The sequence below is a fragment of the Chelonia mydas genome, chromosome 7 (assembly GCF_015237465.2).
Source record: "Chelonia mydas isolate rCheMyd1 chromosome 7, rCheMyd1.pri.v2, whole genome shotgun sequence".
NCBI classification, from domain to species: domain Eukaryota; kingdom Metazoa; phylum Chordata; order Testudines; family Cheloniidae; genus Chelonia; species Chelonia mydas.
Genome location: NC_057853.1, coordinates 27,937,629 through 27,957,059, shown reverse-complemented (window position 1 = coordinate 27,957,059; position 19,431 = coordinate 27,937,629). Strand labels below are relative to the sequence as shown.

Below are 19,431 nucleotides of genomic sequence, written 5' to 3'. Positions count from 1 at the left end.
TCGTAGTGTAGACATACAGATTCGCAAGAGTGCTTGCTCTGAGGGAAACCTGTTATGAACTTGTGACCACAGAAAATCCCCTGGTTGTGGCTTCGAGGACTGTTTACCAGCCAGAACCTTTGTTAGAGTGAGGGGATGATCTCTGGTAAGGTTATTAGCATGCGTGTAGATTCTTTTATTGCTTTCAATATGTTTTCTCTCAAAGACTTTTACCTTAAGAATAAATGTGATGCAGTAACTTAACTGTGTAGCGGGCAATTATGCCGTTTACTATCCTTGAGGAGAAAAGCAAAGCTGGCCTGTTTAGACATTCTGACTTGCTGGGGGATTCAGTGTGTAGGCAGGGAAATGTGTAGCGTTGAAATACTCCATTCAGGAGGGGGAGAGATGCAGGTCTCTACTCGGGAGAGGTGAGAACTAAAGGAGCCTGGAGCCTCTAGTCTCTAGTAGGTGCCCTTGCTGGAACCACCGAGGTGGACTACAGGTGCAGTTGTCCTGAACTTTGACAACTGCTTTATAGTTTAGATTATAGAGCACAACCCAATCCACTGAAATTGTTGCCTTCAGTGTTAAACAACGACTTTTCTGAAGTGTGCCCATTTGCTACATCTTATCGCTTAATTGTGAGATACATGAAACTTTTACTGACTCACAATTGACCAAAAGTTACATGACAAGTTTCAAATTGTTCCCAAAAGTCCTAATAGTACCATCAAAGGAGATGAAGAGAAGAAATTCTTTAATTGCTTGTACGCCAATGCTAAGAGACAGGTAAATAAACGAGCAAATCCAATTCCTCTTAAGACATAAATTAGACCTATTTGATATTACTGAAACCTGGTGGGAAGATTTGCGTAATCAGAATATTAAAATAAATTGATAATACCTATTTAGGAAGGACAGAACAGACAAAAATGTAGCGAGAGTGGCACTCTTAAGTCAAAAATGGCATTACCTGTTTCCAAGTCACTGACAACTCAAAAGCAAGTGATTTTGAATGCTAATGGATCAATGTCCAAACAGAAAAATTCAAGATGGAGTACTAGCTAGTGTCTGCTACACACCACCAAATCCCACGAGAGAACAGGATGAACAGTTCCTGAAGCACCTGTCTATAAGGTGTATAAAAAAACCCATAACCCTACGTTATCATGGGATACGTCTGTCTACACACGCTAGCGGTCTCATGTTGCCAGTACTAAAAGGTCATTGGACTTTCTGAAAATTGTAGATAATTTCCTAACTCAAAAAGTGTTGCATCCAACATGGGCAAATTCTATATTAGAACTTATTTTGACAGATGATCACATAACTAAAAATTAGTGGTTACTTAGGTGCAGGTGATCATGATTTACATTTGTTATGTGCTAGTCCATAACAATAAATAAAGTCCAACCCAGTAATACATACACACACACACACACTGAGAGTACAATATATATACACTTTTGCTTTAAAATGGCCAATTTCATAAAGTTGAAAACAGCTATGAGCCAAATCATCTGAAAGAAGTAATTTAAACAGAAAATGTGAATTATAATTGGGAATTTCTTAAGAAATTTTTTTTGTCTCTAGTAAGAAGAAAAAGGAGGCTACACTGGTTAAATATATAACAAATGGAGGAAAGGGGAAGTTGATAAACAATGAATATTAATTAGAAACTAGGAATTGTAAAAATTGATAAGGGAAGTAGAAGGACAAAGGGAAAAATCTATGGACTGCATAGTTAAGGACAATAAGGATTTTTTTAAAAAAGTATATTAGGAACAAAAGGCATGTTAGCAGTTCATTACTAGATGGAAATGATAGACTTGTCAACAATAATATAGGAAAGGCTGCACAAAGGCACTGGTCTTCCACCAATCATGAGAGACCTACTGGTTTGAGACAATCTGCTCACTTTCATTCTGGATGTGACTGTGTTCAAAAGGAGATAAATCCCACCACGTACTGCACCTCTGAGCTTGCTTAAGAACGTTGAGTCATCCCGAGTGACCTCTGAGCCTGTTTAGCCAGATGAAACATCATAAGCAATTAACTGCAGGTCTTGTGATACACCCCATGCCATTCAGCCAGGGTCCTGCCAAACCACAGGTGAGGTCCCACCCAGGTATATCGGGAAGCAGTCTCTCTAGTCTGCTCAACATCACTACCTGGCTGCAAACACTCCCATTGCCAGTAGTTTTGACAGACTGCCCTTGATTCTGCTTCTAGCCAGCCTGTGTTGCAGCCTGCATCTGCTCCTGCCTCAGAGGGCAGCCTGGGGATTCTGACAACTATTGTAGCCATGAGCTAGAAACTCAAAATGAAAACTAATGAAGTTTCCTGCTTCCTGCATAAGAAAAATTGTTGTGCTCATATTAGCATCTTTTAGAGACCCCCAACCTAAACTCTGTTCTTGCTATAATTGTGCAAAACAGCCCAGCAATGAATGTGGCTATGTGTGACATAAATAGAGGCAACTCCACTGACTTCAGTGGGAACTTCAGATGCTCCACACCACCAAAAGTCAGGCCACTCATTTAGATATCTACATATGGAGTTAGGTGTTTAACTTTTGGCCTACCTTTAATATTTTCACCTTAAATCAAATTCCAAAACCAAAAAATAATCATAGAATATCAGGGTTGGAAGAGACCTCAGGAGGTCATCTAGTCCAACCCCCTGCTCAAAGCAGGACCAATCCCCAATTTTTGCCCCAGATCCCAAATGGCCCCCTCAAGGATTGAACTCACAACCCTGGGTTTAGCAGGCCAATGCTCAAACCACTGAACTATCCCTCCCCTGCAAGGGTGCTGACTGGCAAATATTTCGTTACCTAGCACATCATCTACAAAACCTAAGCACTTAAGAGCAAGGACATTACACACCTCATATATAAACAAATTATTCACATCAAGTATAAAGTAATGTACAAAAGCTCTGGGTGGGACCCTCACCTCCACTCCAGCCCCTCTACACCAAGCAAGACGGCCAAAGTGGTGTAAAGGACCTCCAAAAGTCCAGTGTCAGGCCATGGGAAGGATTCCCTCATTAGAGGCACTGCAGCGGACAGTTGTAAGGCTCTCCTCCAAGGACCCCCTTGCAAGCCCTGATTGTCAGGAGGCATGCCAAGGGCAGGGAGGGAGTGTTTGGGGTGGGGCTGCAATTTGGAACAACTGTAGAGATTCTGGGCTGTGGCGGCTAGGGCTAGGGCTAGGCCTAGGGAGCCTGTGTAAATTATGCGGGGGGGGGAGGGGACCTGTCCCATGCTTGTAGCAGCTGAGGATCAAGAGGGCACAAAAAGAACTTAAAGCCACACCACAGCCACACGCCCTGCCCCCAGGCTGCACTGCACCTTCACGCTCTGCCTGAGAGTGAATACTGTTCTTTCACCAGTGGATCTCAACATACAAAACAAAATCCATTTAAAAAAGTAGTGTTTGTTCAAATAGATGACACATTCTGTAAGAGGAAACTCCAAGATCTAGCAAAAACAACAATCGCCTCTCCCACTAAAAGGCTCCCTTGACCTATGGAGAACACGTACAAGTCATTTTTCCAGATCAGGTAACCGGTGAATGTAGTTTAAGTGACTTGCTAAAGATTACATAGAAAATTTGTCACAGAGTTGAGAAAAGAGCCTTATCTCTGAGATAGAGCATGAGGGTCCAGTATGGGTCTGCTAACAGGCACAGGACTTGAGTGCAAGAGCTAAAGGAAGGTATCTACATAAAACACTCTTACGCTCTTTCTAAGGAGCAACCAACAGCCCATAGAATACAACATGCTCATGCAGTGCCTGAACCTGCTCCCAAAGGCAGCAATGGTAAATAAACTCCCACTGAAGTCACTGGGAACAGGACAGAGCCCAAGGATAGCCACAAAAAACCTAGTCATATTTTTGCTTAACTTCAACCTGTTTTCTTCAAATATAGCTGCCCAGGAGCTTAAGGAGATTTTCTAGAAAGCTTGGAGGATAACTAACCAGCTGTTTTTGAGTTAGAGGGACTGAAACAGATGTTAGACAAAAAATAAAATTTCCAGTCAAGGTATATTTTAAATGGCCTCTTACTCAAAAATGTGATTTTTTTTTTTTTTAAACTTTGATAAAACAAGCCAACAAGAATAATTCTTTGTTTTCAGGGTAAATCTGGCATTTTTCAGACCAAGCCTATTTTCCAAGCCAAAATATTAAGGGGCAAAACAGCTTTATATTTGAAGCTTGTTGCAGCCTTTACACAGGGAGACTACCTCCTTTCCCTAATGAATGGATAGTCCATTGAAAACTACTGCAGAGACACATACACAGTGTTCCATCTCCCCATAGTGTTGCAGGAATCCCATTAATGAATTACTTTGGATAACAGATGCAATCCAATACCTAAGTACAATGCGGGTAATTTACAGGAGTGTTTCAGCTAGAGACTGATCCAAGTTGCAAAATTTAGAACCAGATCTAGATTTCAAATGCTGCAAAGTTTGGGGCTATTTGGATCGAGGGTTTTGATTCAGCCACTCTGGTTTCAGCCTTAGTTATGAAGATCTTTGCTTGTGCTTGTTTAAGCCAAGCCTTTAACTCTATCTGATCACAGTTTTAGTTAGATAAATGTTCTTTAGCAAATCTCTACAGCACACACACTTTTAAAAGGTTTCAGAGTAGCAGCCATGTTAGTCTGTATTCGCAAAAAGAAAAGGAGTACTTGTGGCACCTTAGAGACTAACAAATTTATTTGAGCATAAGCTTTCGTGAGCTACAGCTCACTTCATCTGATGCATTCAGTGGAAAATACAGTGGGGAGATTATTACATAGAGAACATGAAACAATGGGTGTTACCATACACACTGTAACCAGAGAGTGATCACTTAAGGTGAGCTATTACCAGCAGGACAGCAGGGATGGGGGGCGGGAACCTTTTGTAGTGATAATCAAGGTGGGCCATTTCCAGCAGTTGACAAGAACGTCTGAGGAACAGTGGGGGATGAGGGGGTGGGGATAAACATGGGGAAATAGTTTTACTTTGTGTAATGACCCATCAACTCCCAGTCTCTATTCAAGCCTAAGTTAATTGTATCCAGTTTGCAAATTAATTCCAATTCAGCACTATCTCGTTGGAGTCTGTTTTTGAAGTTTTTTTGTTGAAGAATTGCCACTTTTAGTCTGTAATTGAGTGACCAGAGAGATTGAAGTGTTCTCCGACTGGTTTTTGAATGTTATAAGACGTCTGATTTGTGTCCATTTATTCTTTTACGTAGAGACTGACCAGTTTGACCAATGTGCATTGCTGGCACATGACGGCATATATTACATTGGTAGATGTGCAGGTGAACGAGCCTCTGATAGTGTGGCTGATGTGATTAGGCCCTATGATGGTGTCCCCTGAATAGATATGTGGACACAGTTGGCAACGGGCTTTGTTGCAAGGATAGGTTCCTGGGTTAGTGGTTCTGTTGTGTGGTATGTGGTTGCTGGTGAGTATTTGCTTCAGGTTGGGGGGCTGTCTGTAAGCAAGGACTGGCCTGTCTCCCAAGATCTGTGAGAGTGATGGATAGTCCTTCAGGATAGGTTGTAGATCCTTGACGATGCGTTGGAGAGGTTTTAGTTGGGGGCTGAAGGTGATGGCTAGTGGCGTTCTGTTATTTTCTTTGTTGGGCCTGTCCTGTAGTAGGTGACTTCTGGGTACTCTTCTGGCTCTGTCAATCTGTTTCTTCACTTCAGCAGGTGGGTATTGTAGTTGTAAGAATGCTTGATTGAGATCTTGTAGGTGTTTGTCTCTGTCTGAAGGGTTGAAGCAAATGCGGTTGTATCATAGAGCTTGGCTGTAGACAATGGATCGTGTGGTGTGGTCTGGATGAAAGCTGGAGGCATGTGGGTAGGAATAGCGGTCAGTAGGTTTCCGGTACAGGGTGGTGTTTATGTGACCATCGCTTATTAGCACCGTAGTGTCCAGGAAGTGGATCTCTTGTGTGGACTGGTCCAGGCTGAGGTGGATGGTGGGATGGAAATTGTTGAAATCATGGTGGAATTCCTCAAGGACTTCTTGTCCATGGGTCCAGATGATGAAGATGTCATCAATGTAGCGCAAGTAGAGTAGGGGCATTAGGGGACGAGAGCTGAGGAAGCGTTGTTCTAAGTCAGCCATAAAAATGTTGGCATACTGTGGGGCCGTGCAGGTACCCATAGCAGTGCCGCTGATTTGAAGGTATACATTGTCCCCAAATGTAAAATAGTTATGGGTGAGGACAAAGTCACAAAGTTCAGCCACCAGGTTTGCCGTGACATTATCGGGGATACTGTTCCTGACGGCTTGTAGTCCATCTTTGTGTGGAATGTTGGTGTAGAGGGCTTCTACATCCATAGTGGCCAGGATGGTGTTATCAGGAAGATCACCGATGGATTGTAGTTTCCTCAGGAAGTCAGTGGTGTCTCGAAGATAGCTGGGAGTGCTGGTAGCGTAGGGCCTGAGGAGGGAGTCTACATAGCCAGACAATCCTGCTGTCAGGGTGCCAATGCCTGAGATGATGGGGTGTCCAGGATTTCCAGGTTTATGGATCTTGGGTAGCAGATAGAATACCCCTGGTTGAGGTTCTTGGGGTGTGTCTGTGTGGATTTGTTCTTGTGCTTTTTTTCCAGGGAGTTTCTTGAGCAAATGCTGTAGTTTCTTTTGGTAACCCTCAGTGGGATCAGAGGGCAATGGCTTGTAGAAAGTTGTGTTGGAGAGCTGCCTAGCAGCTTCTTGTTCATATGCTGACCTATTCATGATGACGACAGCACCTCCTTTAAGAGGTTTCAGAGTGGTAGCGGTGTTAGTCTGTATCAGCAAAAAACAAAAAAACAAAAAAAACCCCAAGGAGTACTAAATTTGTTAGTCTCTAGGGTGCCACAAGTACTCCTTGTTTTTTTTTTTACACTTTTAAAAGTAACTTCATTACATCTACAGAGTAGCTGTCTGACATTTGAATCATGATAAGTAAACAAACTAGTTTCCCCCCCTCCATTCAACAGACTAGGAATTTGCTTTGTCATTATAGGTTGGCATATCTGATCAGGACTCACTGTTTAAAGGAACAACTACATTCAAATGACTGAATTCCTTCGTTAAAGATCTTATTACCAAAAATGGAATAACTTACTTTGTGTAAATAAGGAGACATTTATATTATTTTAAAAAACAACCAACTGTTTCGTGTTTACAGTATAACTAGGAAGGAGAAGGGGAACAGGAGAGGCATCTAGAACAGTCAAATTAAGACTTTTTTGTTCAATGTTTGTACAGTACCTAGCACAATGATGTCCTGGTTTATGAATGGGGCTCATAGGCAACTCCTGCTATACTACTAATAAATAATAAAAACAGACTTCCCATTTACATTATGTCATACGCTGTAAAACTACAGTGGGAGAAATCCTGGCCCCACTGAAATAAATGGGGGTTTGGCATTGACTTCAGTGGGGCCAAGATTTCATGCAATGCAATCTTTTTCTGGAGAAGGGATTTCAGTTTCTTTCCTACAACGTAACAGATTTTGGGATTATTATTCCGTTTGGAAAGAGCAGCAGGAGAGGCCGCCTTTTGGGAGTAGGACTGGCTAGGGCCCAAATTCTTGCCCCAATTATGCAAGCTGTTGTGCACTGCCAAACCACTGCACCGGTGCAAAGATCCATTGATTTTAGCCTTGGATGGAACAGCCTGCAAAAATAGGGCCTAAGCAGTTTAATAAGTATTGCAGGGGTCGGCAACCTTTCAGAAGTGGTGTGCCGAGTCTTCATGTATTCACTCTAATTTAAGGTTTTGCCTGCCAGTAATACATGTTAACATTTTTAGATGGTCTCTTTCTATAAGTCTATAATATAACTACTAAACTATTGCATGTAAAATAAATAAGCTTTTTAAAATGTTTAAGAAGCTTCATTTAAAATTAAATTAAAATGCAGAGCCCCCCGGATCGGTGGCCAGGACCCGGGCAGTGTGAGTGCCACTGAAAATCAGCTCGCATGCCGCCTTTGGCACACGTGACATAGGCTGCCTAACCCTGATGTATTGTTTAGCTAAGCAACAAATAAAGGGGTAATTGGGGCAAAACTATATCCAAATATTGAACAGCATCGGCATCAATGATGGAGGAAAAAAATTAGAAGCAAGGGAACACAAACACTGTAATGAGAGAAAGATGTGGAAAGTTTTTCTAATACCCCAAACTTTCCTTACAGTGAAATCTATCAGATTGGAGATTAGTCTCCCCAGAGGAGGAGTAGAAGCATTGTTGCTTGGCATTTTAGAAGGAAACTGGACAATACACTAGAAAAATATACTGTGGATCACAATCCCACATTGGCAAGGGGATGGAATAGAAAGTCTTGTAGGCCTTCCTCCACCCTTCTCCGATTTCTACAAAGTGGGGCAGGATGTGAGAGCTATATGCTCTCTAGAGTAAGAGCACATAAGGACTCTGCTAGCATCACACTAGATCTTCTCTCTCGTGGTTACGCTGAGCCTCTTGATTTCTTTATGTAAGAAATAAACACCAGCTGTACATTCACATCGCATACCTGCATGCTTTAAGTGAGGCCCAAGGACAAGTGCCTTCAGTCAGCCTGAAAAGGAAGCATATTCCTTATGCCCTTGAGATTAGGCTTCCTGCAATGCATTTTATAAAATTGTACTACTTGCATTTTAAATAGGAAAAAAACCCTCCAGATTTATTCATGAAAAACGAGAGACTGAGCCAATTCACTAGGAACAACTTCTTTCTTAGCAAGAGCTACAGATTTTGGGCTCTAATGTAAGAGCCATCAGCAAAGAAATAGGACTTGGATATGCCATTAGTCTGGCAACTCCATTATCCTGCTTCAGGATATCTGAAGGCTAAAAAAAAAAAAATCCATAATGGACCTGGCAAATAGTTGTGTGCTATCACAGCACAGACTGGGGAAGGGAGGTCATGCCCAACTCAGCTTGGTTATCAGTGTATGGATTGAAATATTCTGGATTCCTAGAAGTGAACCTCATTTCATCCTCAGCTACTAAGCCCTGGTAAATCATCCAAAGGAGGCATGCAGCAGCCCAGGAATGAAATGGTAACTTACAGCAAAGCAACTAGTTTTTTCTGTGTTCCATGTAACATCTTTGTGTGTCTCATTTATCCCTGATCACCTCACTGCTAGTCACCTCTCTCCACATTTTCCCTCTACATTTTGCTTCAACTCTTTTCTGTTGACAGGTTTCAGAGTGGTAGCCATGTTAGCCTGAATCAGCAAAAACAACGTATTTTCCACTCCATGTATCTGATGAAGTGGGTTCTAGCCCACAAAAGCTTATGCCCAAATAAATGTTAGTCTCTAAGGTGCCACAAGGACGCCTTGTTGTCTTTTCTGTTGTTTACCCGCACTTCTATTTCCTGTTTGCTCTCCTTTTATTCTACCTCACTCCTAAAGTTCTTCTTTAAAATGTGCTAATGATGGACAGAAGAGCCTCCTCTCTTTCCCAGTGCTTAACTGGCCCTTCCAGGAGTCCTGCACACAGAAGGAATTTAATGGAAAGCACAAGAAAATTGGAAGACATGTACAAACATTTTTACAAACAAAATTATTAGTGCACTAATTCACAGTGATTGAGCTTTTGACACAATGGTCAATAGCCCGATTTAGATAATATAAAGGTATAAAACTAGAGTAACAGATCAGAATATGACCGCTCATATCAATTCTATACTTTAGTGAAAATTAACATCTGTGGGGAGACCTTCAAATATACATATATATAGACACACACACTTAATGTTTATCTGCCAGATAAAATAAATCCTTAATAGAAATTAACTTTGATAGGGTAAGATTGTTTAATGTAGCTAATTACATTAGCCTATCAGCCTTCTCCTAGAGATGGGCAAACAGTTTGTATTAACTAGTTTTAATCTTTGCCCATCCCACAAATCTTTGATAAGGGGTTTGAAGGTTCAATTGAGCAAAGAAAAATGGACTCAAAATTTCCCAGTTTCAGTCTGGATGGAAGTAGAGAGCGCGCATAGGAGTGCTATTCTCATGAGATTTCCAAGTTGGCCTAGATTAGTAACCTGTCAGGTCAGAGAAATGATAGTAATCATTAATAACAATACTTACACCTTAAGAAAGACAAGAGAGTTCATCTCTGTGGAACAGTTTAGGTTGCTCATCTTTACAGGAAAACAGCAGAGTAGCATAAATGTGATTCTAATCATGATGTCTACTTACAAAGACGAGAAAGCTACTTAAAAAAACATTCACCTGAAATATAACAACATATTTAAAGCAACAAGGAGGAAGCCACCATCTTCACTCTTGGAAAGTACAATTTCATGAAACAGAATGAAGACAGACAAATCGAGTTCCACTAGCAAGCGTTGAAAACAGTTTAAAAGTTATTTTAGGATGTATTTTGTAATGTTTAGGTTAATTTAAGAACTGCTTAAATGCATTGTTAATAAACTTTTTAAAATAAAAACACAATTCCTTTTCAACTTTAAATGAAAGGGAGAATAATCCACCGCAGTTTCATGAAACAACATTTTTAACTGGGAGAAAGGATGGTAGCAGTTTTCCTATCCTCTGATCCAGTAATAGGATATTGGTTGGCCCACGGCAATCCAGTCATTTTGTATGGCGTGAGGCACAACTGAGCTTTAATAAGTATATTGTTGCACAATGGATCACATCCAAAGTGGTGTAAATGAGCATGGCTTTACTGAAGTCAGTAAAGATGTTCCTATTTACACAAGCTGAGGATCTGTCAAAATGTTTTCTTTAGCATGTGCTGTTATTTGTATGTGCCACAGCGTTTATGTATTTCATCCTCTAACTCCATAAGAATTTACCCGAAAACTCAATTGGAAGAATCAGATTTCAGTGGGTGAATTTTCTATGCCCTGATTCTATTTCATGAAACTCTGCCTCCTGCTGGGAAGTACAATGCAGCATCACTAAGAGGTCAGACATCAGAGTCACATAGTCCAGTTCACTGGAGGGAGGTATAAAAACAGTGACAGGTATTTCAAAACACACTGGGAAATTCATTTTCATATATTTAGTTTTGGTAAATATTTCATTCTCTAAGAGGCATTGGAGAAAAGTATACTTTTCCTTTCAGCTACTTTGATAGCCTGGAAAGGAGCGAGCTAGCCCCAGCATTTGGAACATTTACCAACGCAGATGAGGATATACTGCATTGCTGGACAGCACCTGCTGAAGGAAGACCAGAAAGCAGAGCCCCAAATTCCCAGCCTCCCACCTGTTTCTTCATGATTAATACTGTAACCACCTTTCTTTTATAAAATTTGATTTTTGACACATGCTTCCACCCAAACTCAGAAGATACTCTTGTCCATTGCAGAGTCCAAACTGACATGTGAGATGGGAGACCAGAGAAAAAAGGTTTGGCCCAAATTTGAGAGGAATTTTATTTACGCAGTGGATGATGTAGTTTAGATACAGGAAAATATAATTCTTCACTGGATCTCTATAAAGAGACAGTGCCCACAGTACTCCATCCTCCTCCTCTGTGTTGACTGTTGTACGCAACAAATTCGACAAGGCAAGCAAAGCCACAATTCAGGCCATTATGGCTGTTATTTTGTTTTCATGACTATTCCATAAAAGTTATCACTCTCCTACTGGAAGGCTGCCATGCAAGGCAATTAGAGAGGACCTGCTTGCATATATAGTACAGTTCCCAGTCCACTAATAGCTACAAAGATAGCACCATCCTGTTTTAACATACAGTTCTGCCTCTTCAATGTGTAAGTTACATCCTCTTAGACTTATTTAGACTTGCTAATTTGTTGGGAGACTGGGTGTAAGTAGAGTCAAGAAAGACTGAATTTATGGGAGTTTAATACAAGGGCATCTAGCTTACTCCACCTGACATACAACTTCGGAATTTGTCCCCTTGTCTGTCTCAATTTCCCTATCTGATTTATCTTACAACAATTAAATAATGTTTGTAAGGAATATGTGAAGAATTTTATAATATTATTTATATTTCATTTCAGCTGAAAATAAGTTTCAAATTCAAGATGCAAACAAAGGAGAACCCAGAAAAAAAATCTTCATAAAAGGGAAAAGTTAGTGTTATAGTGAAATTGTGCTACAAGGTTTTGTTGCAAATAAATTAAAATTACCAAAACTATAATACTCACCAGTGGTTTGGGCAGCAAAAACAACAATAACTCAGTATTACCATCATCAATTTGTATAGAGTGACAATTGCTGAATTAATCCAGACCACCACCAAGTCTAAATTTAAACAGTTTCAGATTAATATTTGGTTTATCCAGTGTCACACATCTGCTAGAATGGAAGAGAAGGGTACTACAAAAATTAAATATTAGGATGGAAGCTAATGGAAGCAACTGCAGTAGTATTAGCAACGCACATCTTACAGATTTACTTCTTAAAAGGATGAAGATTGATTGGTTTGCCAAATTCAAAATCTAAAATTTAAGGTACCAGGATGGATGACCCCAATGAACCTTTTGAGTTTACACTCATAGCTAGTTTCTATCTCTGCAAGTGAAATAAAACACTGGAAGATTGTAAGAGATGCTGAAATATTTGTTTTTGAAATTTTATTACAAAAATATATTTGCAAACATACAAAATTTTGGATGAAAAATGCTAATTCTTAAACATTTATGCAATAACTTAATATTTGCAAACATACATAGATGGTATAAAGAAGTCCATACCATAATGTTAGTGATGCAGTATCTACGTTTACAGTATTTACGTTTAAAAAAAAACCTGTTTGCATACCATTTTTCCAGAAATCATTACTAAAAATCCCAATGTCTTGAGCATCTTCATACGTAAGAACATGCAAGTAAATAACAACTGGTGCAGCCAAAAAAAAGTGGTAAAAAAAATGACAGTTAAAAATGCATACTTTACATTTTAAACCCCCCCCCCCCCCCGCCACCAATGTGCCCATACACAGAATAGATAAAAATAAATAGACCATCAGGGAAAGATATTGCAATTTTTTCCAATTTAAAGTGGAAGGAAGATATTGCATCTTAACATTTTCACAACAATGTCAGGCTAAACTGAGGTGAAATATATTGCACACATTCCTCCTGTAAAGATATGCTGTAAGCAAGAAGCAATTCAAATAGTTGAAAAAAGTGTCTGATTTCTCACATACTTTTAAAAGATAACTTTCCAAAATAATCACTCTCTTTTGAAAGTTTCCCAGTAATTGCATACTTAACTAGATGGGGCATTATAGGTTCAAGGAATGTACCAAAAATGAAGCAAAACAAAATGTAGGCAAAATGAAACATGTCCAGCAGCAAATGTTCAAACATCAATACCTGGCAAGTCAAACATTTGTTATATGAAACTAAAATTAATAATCACTCTTGCAGTTTCACACTTTGCCTCAATTCTTTTGCAAATATTTTCTACTTTTATAAGATATACGGCTTCCAAATTAATAGCTGTTCAGCACCTTTCATATAACTTTGCAATATTAACAGCTACAAAACTGAGAAACAATTTTAATTTTGTGAATAATAATAATAATAATAATAATAAAGCTGTAAATCTTAAAACCATCTTTGATTAGAAGGTTATAATTTTTAAAGTGACTTAACATTGACCACAGAAAACACGTGCTTAGACTGATAATTAATTTTGGGAATATAGTCTAAACTAATTGTTTTCACTCTCAGAACTAATGGGTACAATCACATTAAGTAGTAGTTTTACCAAAACAAAAAGCCACTTTAAATGATCATGTTAAGTTGCTGTGATGACCCATGGTAACTAGCTATGCATTAACTATCAGTACATGCAGCTAACATGAATCAAGCAATGAAACGAACTTGACCATTTTAGAATACAAAAGTTCAAAATAACCAGAATAAAGCTGTCAAACAACTTCCACATTATAAAACATCTCCAGTTTTATGTTGCAGCAGAGCTTGTTTTACAATGCAGTTCTTCATTAAAGAGGTTTATCTGTTAAATTTTGTCATATTAGAAAAAGCACTATCATGGCACTCTGCATATGCAGGATACTCCTGTTCTCCCAGTGTGCGTCTGTTTATACATACAGCAGGTGGAGTAAATGTGAGTAAGAATTCAATGTGAACAGAAATCAGTTGTACTCATTAGAAAGCTTGCTTAGTCACGGTGATTTAAATTCATTCTGCAAGCTGGGAAGATGTCACTTTTTCAGATTAGCAGAATATAAAAATTAAGAGAACTTGGATCTACCAACATCGTGTTGAGGTTCCTGGACAGTTATAACACAAGCACGTTAAACAAAAATGTAAAATGTTGGGGTTTAAATCATAATCAAACTCTTGTAATGTTGTTGCTACTTAAAATAACATTCCCTTTATCATCAACTGTTCATGACTTACAGACTTAAAATGGAAGTACAATCCATATGAGGGAAATCCTTAGTGTCCCATCATTTATATAAATCTTTGGATATGACATTTTAAACATGAGTCTGTATTTAACCAAAAGTTAACAGAAATGTTTGTAATTGGTATCATCTCAGTAGCTCCTTTTCTCATTTCTATACTTGGGAACTCCTCCTTCCATCCATCCTCCTTTTCAAGCTAGTAGAAATGCTCATAAAAGTCAAGAAAATTACTGCTTCACTCTTTGCTGAAGCCAGAGAAAGACACCTGCTTGAGGGTCTTGGTTATTGTCCACTAGGACTATATCCAAAAGCACCTCTCTCTAGTTTGGCATTTTTTCCTGTTCTTTCTTCTCCAAAAAGGCCCTCACAAGTTTGATTTGGATCAGGTGTATGGGTTTAGATAAACTAATCAAATTCACATTGCTTTGTGCATGCACATGCTATTATAATTCTAGTACGTGACTAGGTCGCCTTCTTCCTTACAAAGTCCAGAAAGTCTTTGTTGCTGAATTCAAATGCTACCATTAATGCTAATATATTTCTTGGTAAATACACATGGTCACTAGTACGTTTCCCTGAATTCTGCATACTAACATAAAAATACTAAATATTTTTAATTAAAAACACTGAGTTCAAAGGCTGAAAAACTCTTCAGAAGGCAAATTTTGCTAAACAAAAATCTTTTCTATTCAAAAACAAAGTTCAAACTAAAACAATTATTAGACATGAAAAATGCAAACAAACATTTTGTTATAACTAGAAGAAACCCACTGCTTTGTGATGGAGTCACAATTAAAGCTTATTTGATCATTTCCAATGAAGTGACCCTGAACCCTTGACTATGTCAACATTATTATAATTAATCCCTAGGATATTCTATTTTGTAGAGCCAAACAAACTCGTTTCTTCTTCATTGCAATAGTGCTTGGAAAAAATAAGCAAAGCATCCTAACTGGTTAAATTTACTACAAATTATCCATTACCAAATATGCCAAGACCTCTCTACTCAAAAACCATTCCTTAAAATTAGTATTACTGGAATCAACTGAGATCTACTTTAAAGTATTACTAACTACCTTTTCATGCCATATAGAAATAAATATAAAAGTCACAGATAGACCAATAGCAGCATAATAAAATATCATTAAAGATTCTTTTCTGACTTCAAATGGGGAGACATGAAGTCGTCGGATTCTTACACTGGTAAATACTGAAATGGTAAACCATATGTAAGAAGCGTTCACTTTTCAACTAAACACAAAGCAGTACTACACAACGTGAAAAAAAAATTTGGAGGCAAGGGGTCAGTTTGCAATTTTTCCGCATCTGTATAGTTTTCAACACTACATGCCAACACAAGTGAATAATGAAACTCAATTCTGGCATTGGCTCATCCTTAGCTGAACAGAAACAATGTATTTCAAATATCATATATAGTCCCAGGGAATAGGAAAATAATAGTCTTAGAGTGATGTTCTTCCCCAGATCTGATTTTAAAAATTTACAGAAATCAGGCTGTTACTTAAAGAGCACATGATTGCCCTAGCCTAGGATTGTGCACACTTTGGATTCAATCTTTTTAGAGAAACCAAGCATATTTCAATGGACACGCGTTTGTTGCCAAAGATGCAAAGCCAAAAACTAACGGAACAGTTACAAAATAAGGATGTACATTGGGTAAGGCTGTTTGTTGCTCAGGAATGGGCAAAAGTATTTTTAACCCCTACCTCAAACATCTAGCTCTAAGGGCACCCAGCTCCAAGCCTGATTGCAGTATCTTTTACTACATGCACATCTGCCATCAACCAGTTTATTACGATAAATGAGCCTCCCCAGCCTCTACAAAGCCCTCAGAACCGGCAGTGGGTTTTACAACCGAGTTTTGTTCTGATCTGTGTAGTGTACTGTACACCTGATAGGTTAAAAACAGCACTGTTCCCCTTAACTCTTCAGTACTGAAGATAGCTAGAAAAAAAAGTCAGAGAAAACATTTGCACATTCACTTAATGCTAATGAAAGCTCATATGCAACTAAATTTTTCCTTAGAAACAAAGGTTTGCTGGTGATGATCACAGTGAAATCACAGATCACTTCTGAGAAGATTACTTTTTAGAAGCATTTTTAAGGAATAGTCTTTGCCAACAGGTTCAAAATTCGAGACACTGAAAACTAAATATTCTTTTTAAAAAAATATTACAGCTTTATAAATGAGGCATAATTGTTTCAGAAGCAGACATATTGTCAGTTGAACTGAATTAACTTCAATTATAGTTTGATGTCTGTATTCTTGGTCAGGACTTGCAAGTAGACTTCATGAACAGTACTGAGAAAACTGGAATCATTCTGCAGGAGGGGAAAAGAGCACATGCAGAACATTAACTGAAAACATACACTTAAGTGCTGATTTTTGCTACTTAATTGTGAATAAGTTAAGCCTCAAGATGGGGTGGGTGTCTCTTCAGAGTGGGGAATATAGGGAGGACTGGCTGCACGAAGGCACTGCTGCACAGGCATCAGAGACTGGGGGAGCATGAGGCTGGGGGCCAGGACTGTAAGATCCGTGATTATACATTTCAAGCCAGAGGTGGGCAAACTACAGCCTGCGGGCCACATCCAGCCAGCGGGACCCTCCTGCCTGGCCCCTGAGCTTCTGGCCCTGGAGGCTAGCCCCCGGCCCCGGTTCTGGGTGGCCGAGCAGTGCAGTTGTAGAGCCGTGGCCTGACCCGGTGCTCTGGGCGGCGTGGCTGTAGCGCCGCCAGCCACCGGTGCTCCAGGCAGTGCGGTAAAGGGGGCAGGGGGGGTTGGATAGAGGGCAGGGGATTTCGGGGTGGTTGTCAGGGGGCAGGGTGTGGATAGTGGGTGGGGCGGTCAGAAGGCAGGGAACAGGGGGTTGGATGGGGCAGGGGTCCCGGGGTGGCAGTCAGGAAGGGGGGTGGGGGGGTTGGATGGGGCAGCATGGGGCAGTCAGGGGACGGGGTGGTGGATGGGGCAGGAGTCCTGGGGGAGCCATCAGGGCACGAGAAGTGGGGTAGGGGTGGGGGATCGGATAGAAGGTGGGGGCTGGGCCACTCCTGGCTGTTTGGGGAGACACAGCCTCCCCTAACCGGCCCTCCATACAATTTTGGAAACCTGATATGGCCCTCATGCCAAAAAGTTTGCCCGCCCCTGTTTCAAGCGGTCCTAACATCCAGCACAAGTAACACTGCAGGACAACAGCCACCATTATTCCAGCCCCTACAATGTACTAGTAATTTTAAGTGGGTGGAAAAGCATGTGCACTGCAGTCCTTGCCCTGAGTTGGAAGGTACTGTCCCCCAGAACTCCTGCTCACTTCAACCACATCAAGTCCCATTACCTGAGCGTCGCAGGGGTGCGGTGAATTTTGCTTTTTGTGCATTTCTGAACAGTACTGACTCCCAAATCCATCTCCAAGCAGTGCCACCAATTATATAAAAAGACTTTCTGCAATTACTTACACTTCTAATCTAAGACCAATTTGGAAACCAATGCACAGTGTGTTCCTGGTCTAAAATCCTAGATCAGTATATTACCAGGAAACTCAGCATGCTAACTTATATGCAATATTTAAAGCTATTCTAGTTTTCTTGGGTTCTAATCATTCAAATGAGATATACTGGTAAAGCCTACAACAGACACCTAATCAATCAGCATGAAGATGAATATTCTTCTCCTTCAGCATTATTTTCACTTCATCCCTTTGTATTCTATTGCAGTCACTATTTATAGTAATCCCCCACTTCTGGGGAGGACAATTTTGATCAGCATTCAGGTTCCTGTCTAAATACGGCCTATACAGAGTGCACATAAAAAGAACTGCTTCCTTTGGAACTGGAACAGCACAAATAGTGTCCTCAAGATTGCACAGATTTCTGCCTGTAATCTGCCTCCGACAATAAATAAATAATAAAATAATAATAAAAGACTGGCTCAGTTTTCAGGTTTTTCCTGGGTCAGCAAGTGTTTTTTTTACAGCTGCGGGTCCTGCAAAAAAAGGCAGGTCGTGCAAAAGAACAAAAACAGCCACCAAACTGATCATATGACTTACTATGGGCCCCTTCCAGACCTAACAATTCTATTGCTAGGAGCTAGGTTTCTGTAGTCTTATTTTTAGAGCTGCATTTTGTGTGCAAGACCTGTTGAGATCAGTGTGGAAAGAGTAAGAGAGCCCTAATGTCGCACAAAGTTTTGTGACACTGATGGTAATTTTACAACAGAAAGAGGCTAAATAATCCTCTTGCTATATGGCTCTATAGGAGCAATAGCTCTGTTGTGATTTACTGAGGCCAGATCTGCATTATATTGGAATAACTCCAACACCAAGGGGCGGGAAAAATCTACATCCCTGAGCAATGTAGTTATACTGACCTTGCCCCCAGCATAGACAGTGCTACGTTGACGGGAGGACTTCTCCCGTCGACACAGCTACCACTTCTTGTGGAGATGGATTAACTATGCCGACAGGAGAAGCTCTCCCGTTGGCATAGTATCATCTTCACTGAAGTGCTACAGTGCTGCAATTGCATCAGTGCAGCTGGGCTGCTACAGCATTCTAAGTGTAGACCTGGCCTGAGGAACATTGCAGTAGAAGTTACAAAACAGAATTGCAGCAGAAATATTAATTGAAGCATTAAAACACTCATTAAAAACTTTCTAATTCATTAATCAGAATGCTTGCAGTTTCCATTTCAAGGTGAGCTCATGCCCCTAAAAAAGGAACAAAGAAAACTCATCTGTAACTGGAATACTTTGTTAAATAAAAATGTAATGGTCAAGTTACTTCCAGGTTGAGCTATTAATGAAATATATTTTGATTTTACTTACATATATTTTTAACTTCTTGCGGGCAAAATCCTGCATCAAATCACCCCTTTCAGCATAAAAACCTACAGAATGGCATAGAGACTCTGCAACTTTTCTCTTTACCCACAAATTCTGCACATCCTGTGAGATTTGCAAGAGGCTAGATTTGCAATACTATAGAGAGGCCTCTGCACAAATCCCCGAGCTCCATTCTGCTCCGTA

At 40.0% G+C, this 19,431-nt stretch overlaps 1 protein-coding gene across 2 annotated transcripts in view; it reads right to left on the bottom strand.

The window, feature by feature from the left end:
* Positions 1-12,555: 12,555 nt before the first annotated feature.
* The window catches only part of DCP1A (decapping mRNA 1A), a 49,940-nt gene continuing 43,064 nt past the window's right edge, over positions 12,556-19,431 (bottom strand). The window contains exon 10 of one of the 2 annotated variants that reach the window (XM_027830385.3): positions 12,556-16,731. In XM_027830385.3, the coding sequence (XP_027686186.2) occupies positions 16,654-16,731 (78 nt within the window). In that variant the 3' untranslated portion in view covers positions 12,556-16,653. Of the gene's footprint in view, positions 19,114-19,431 lie in introns of both variants that reach the window. The other variant, XM_043550445.1, reaches the window with a different exon arrangement.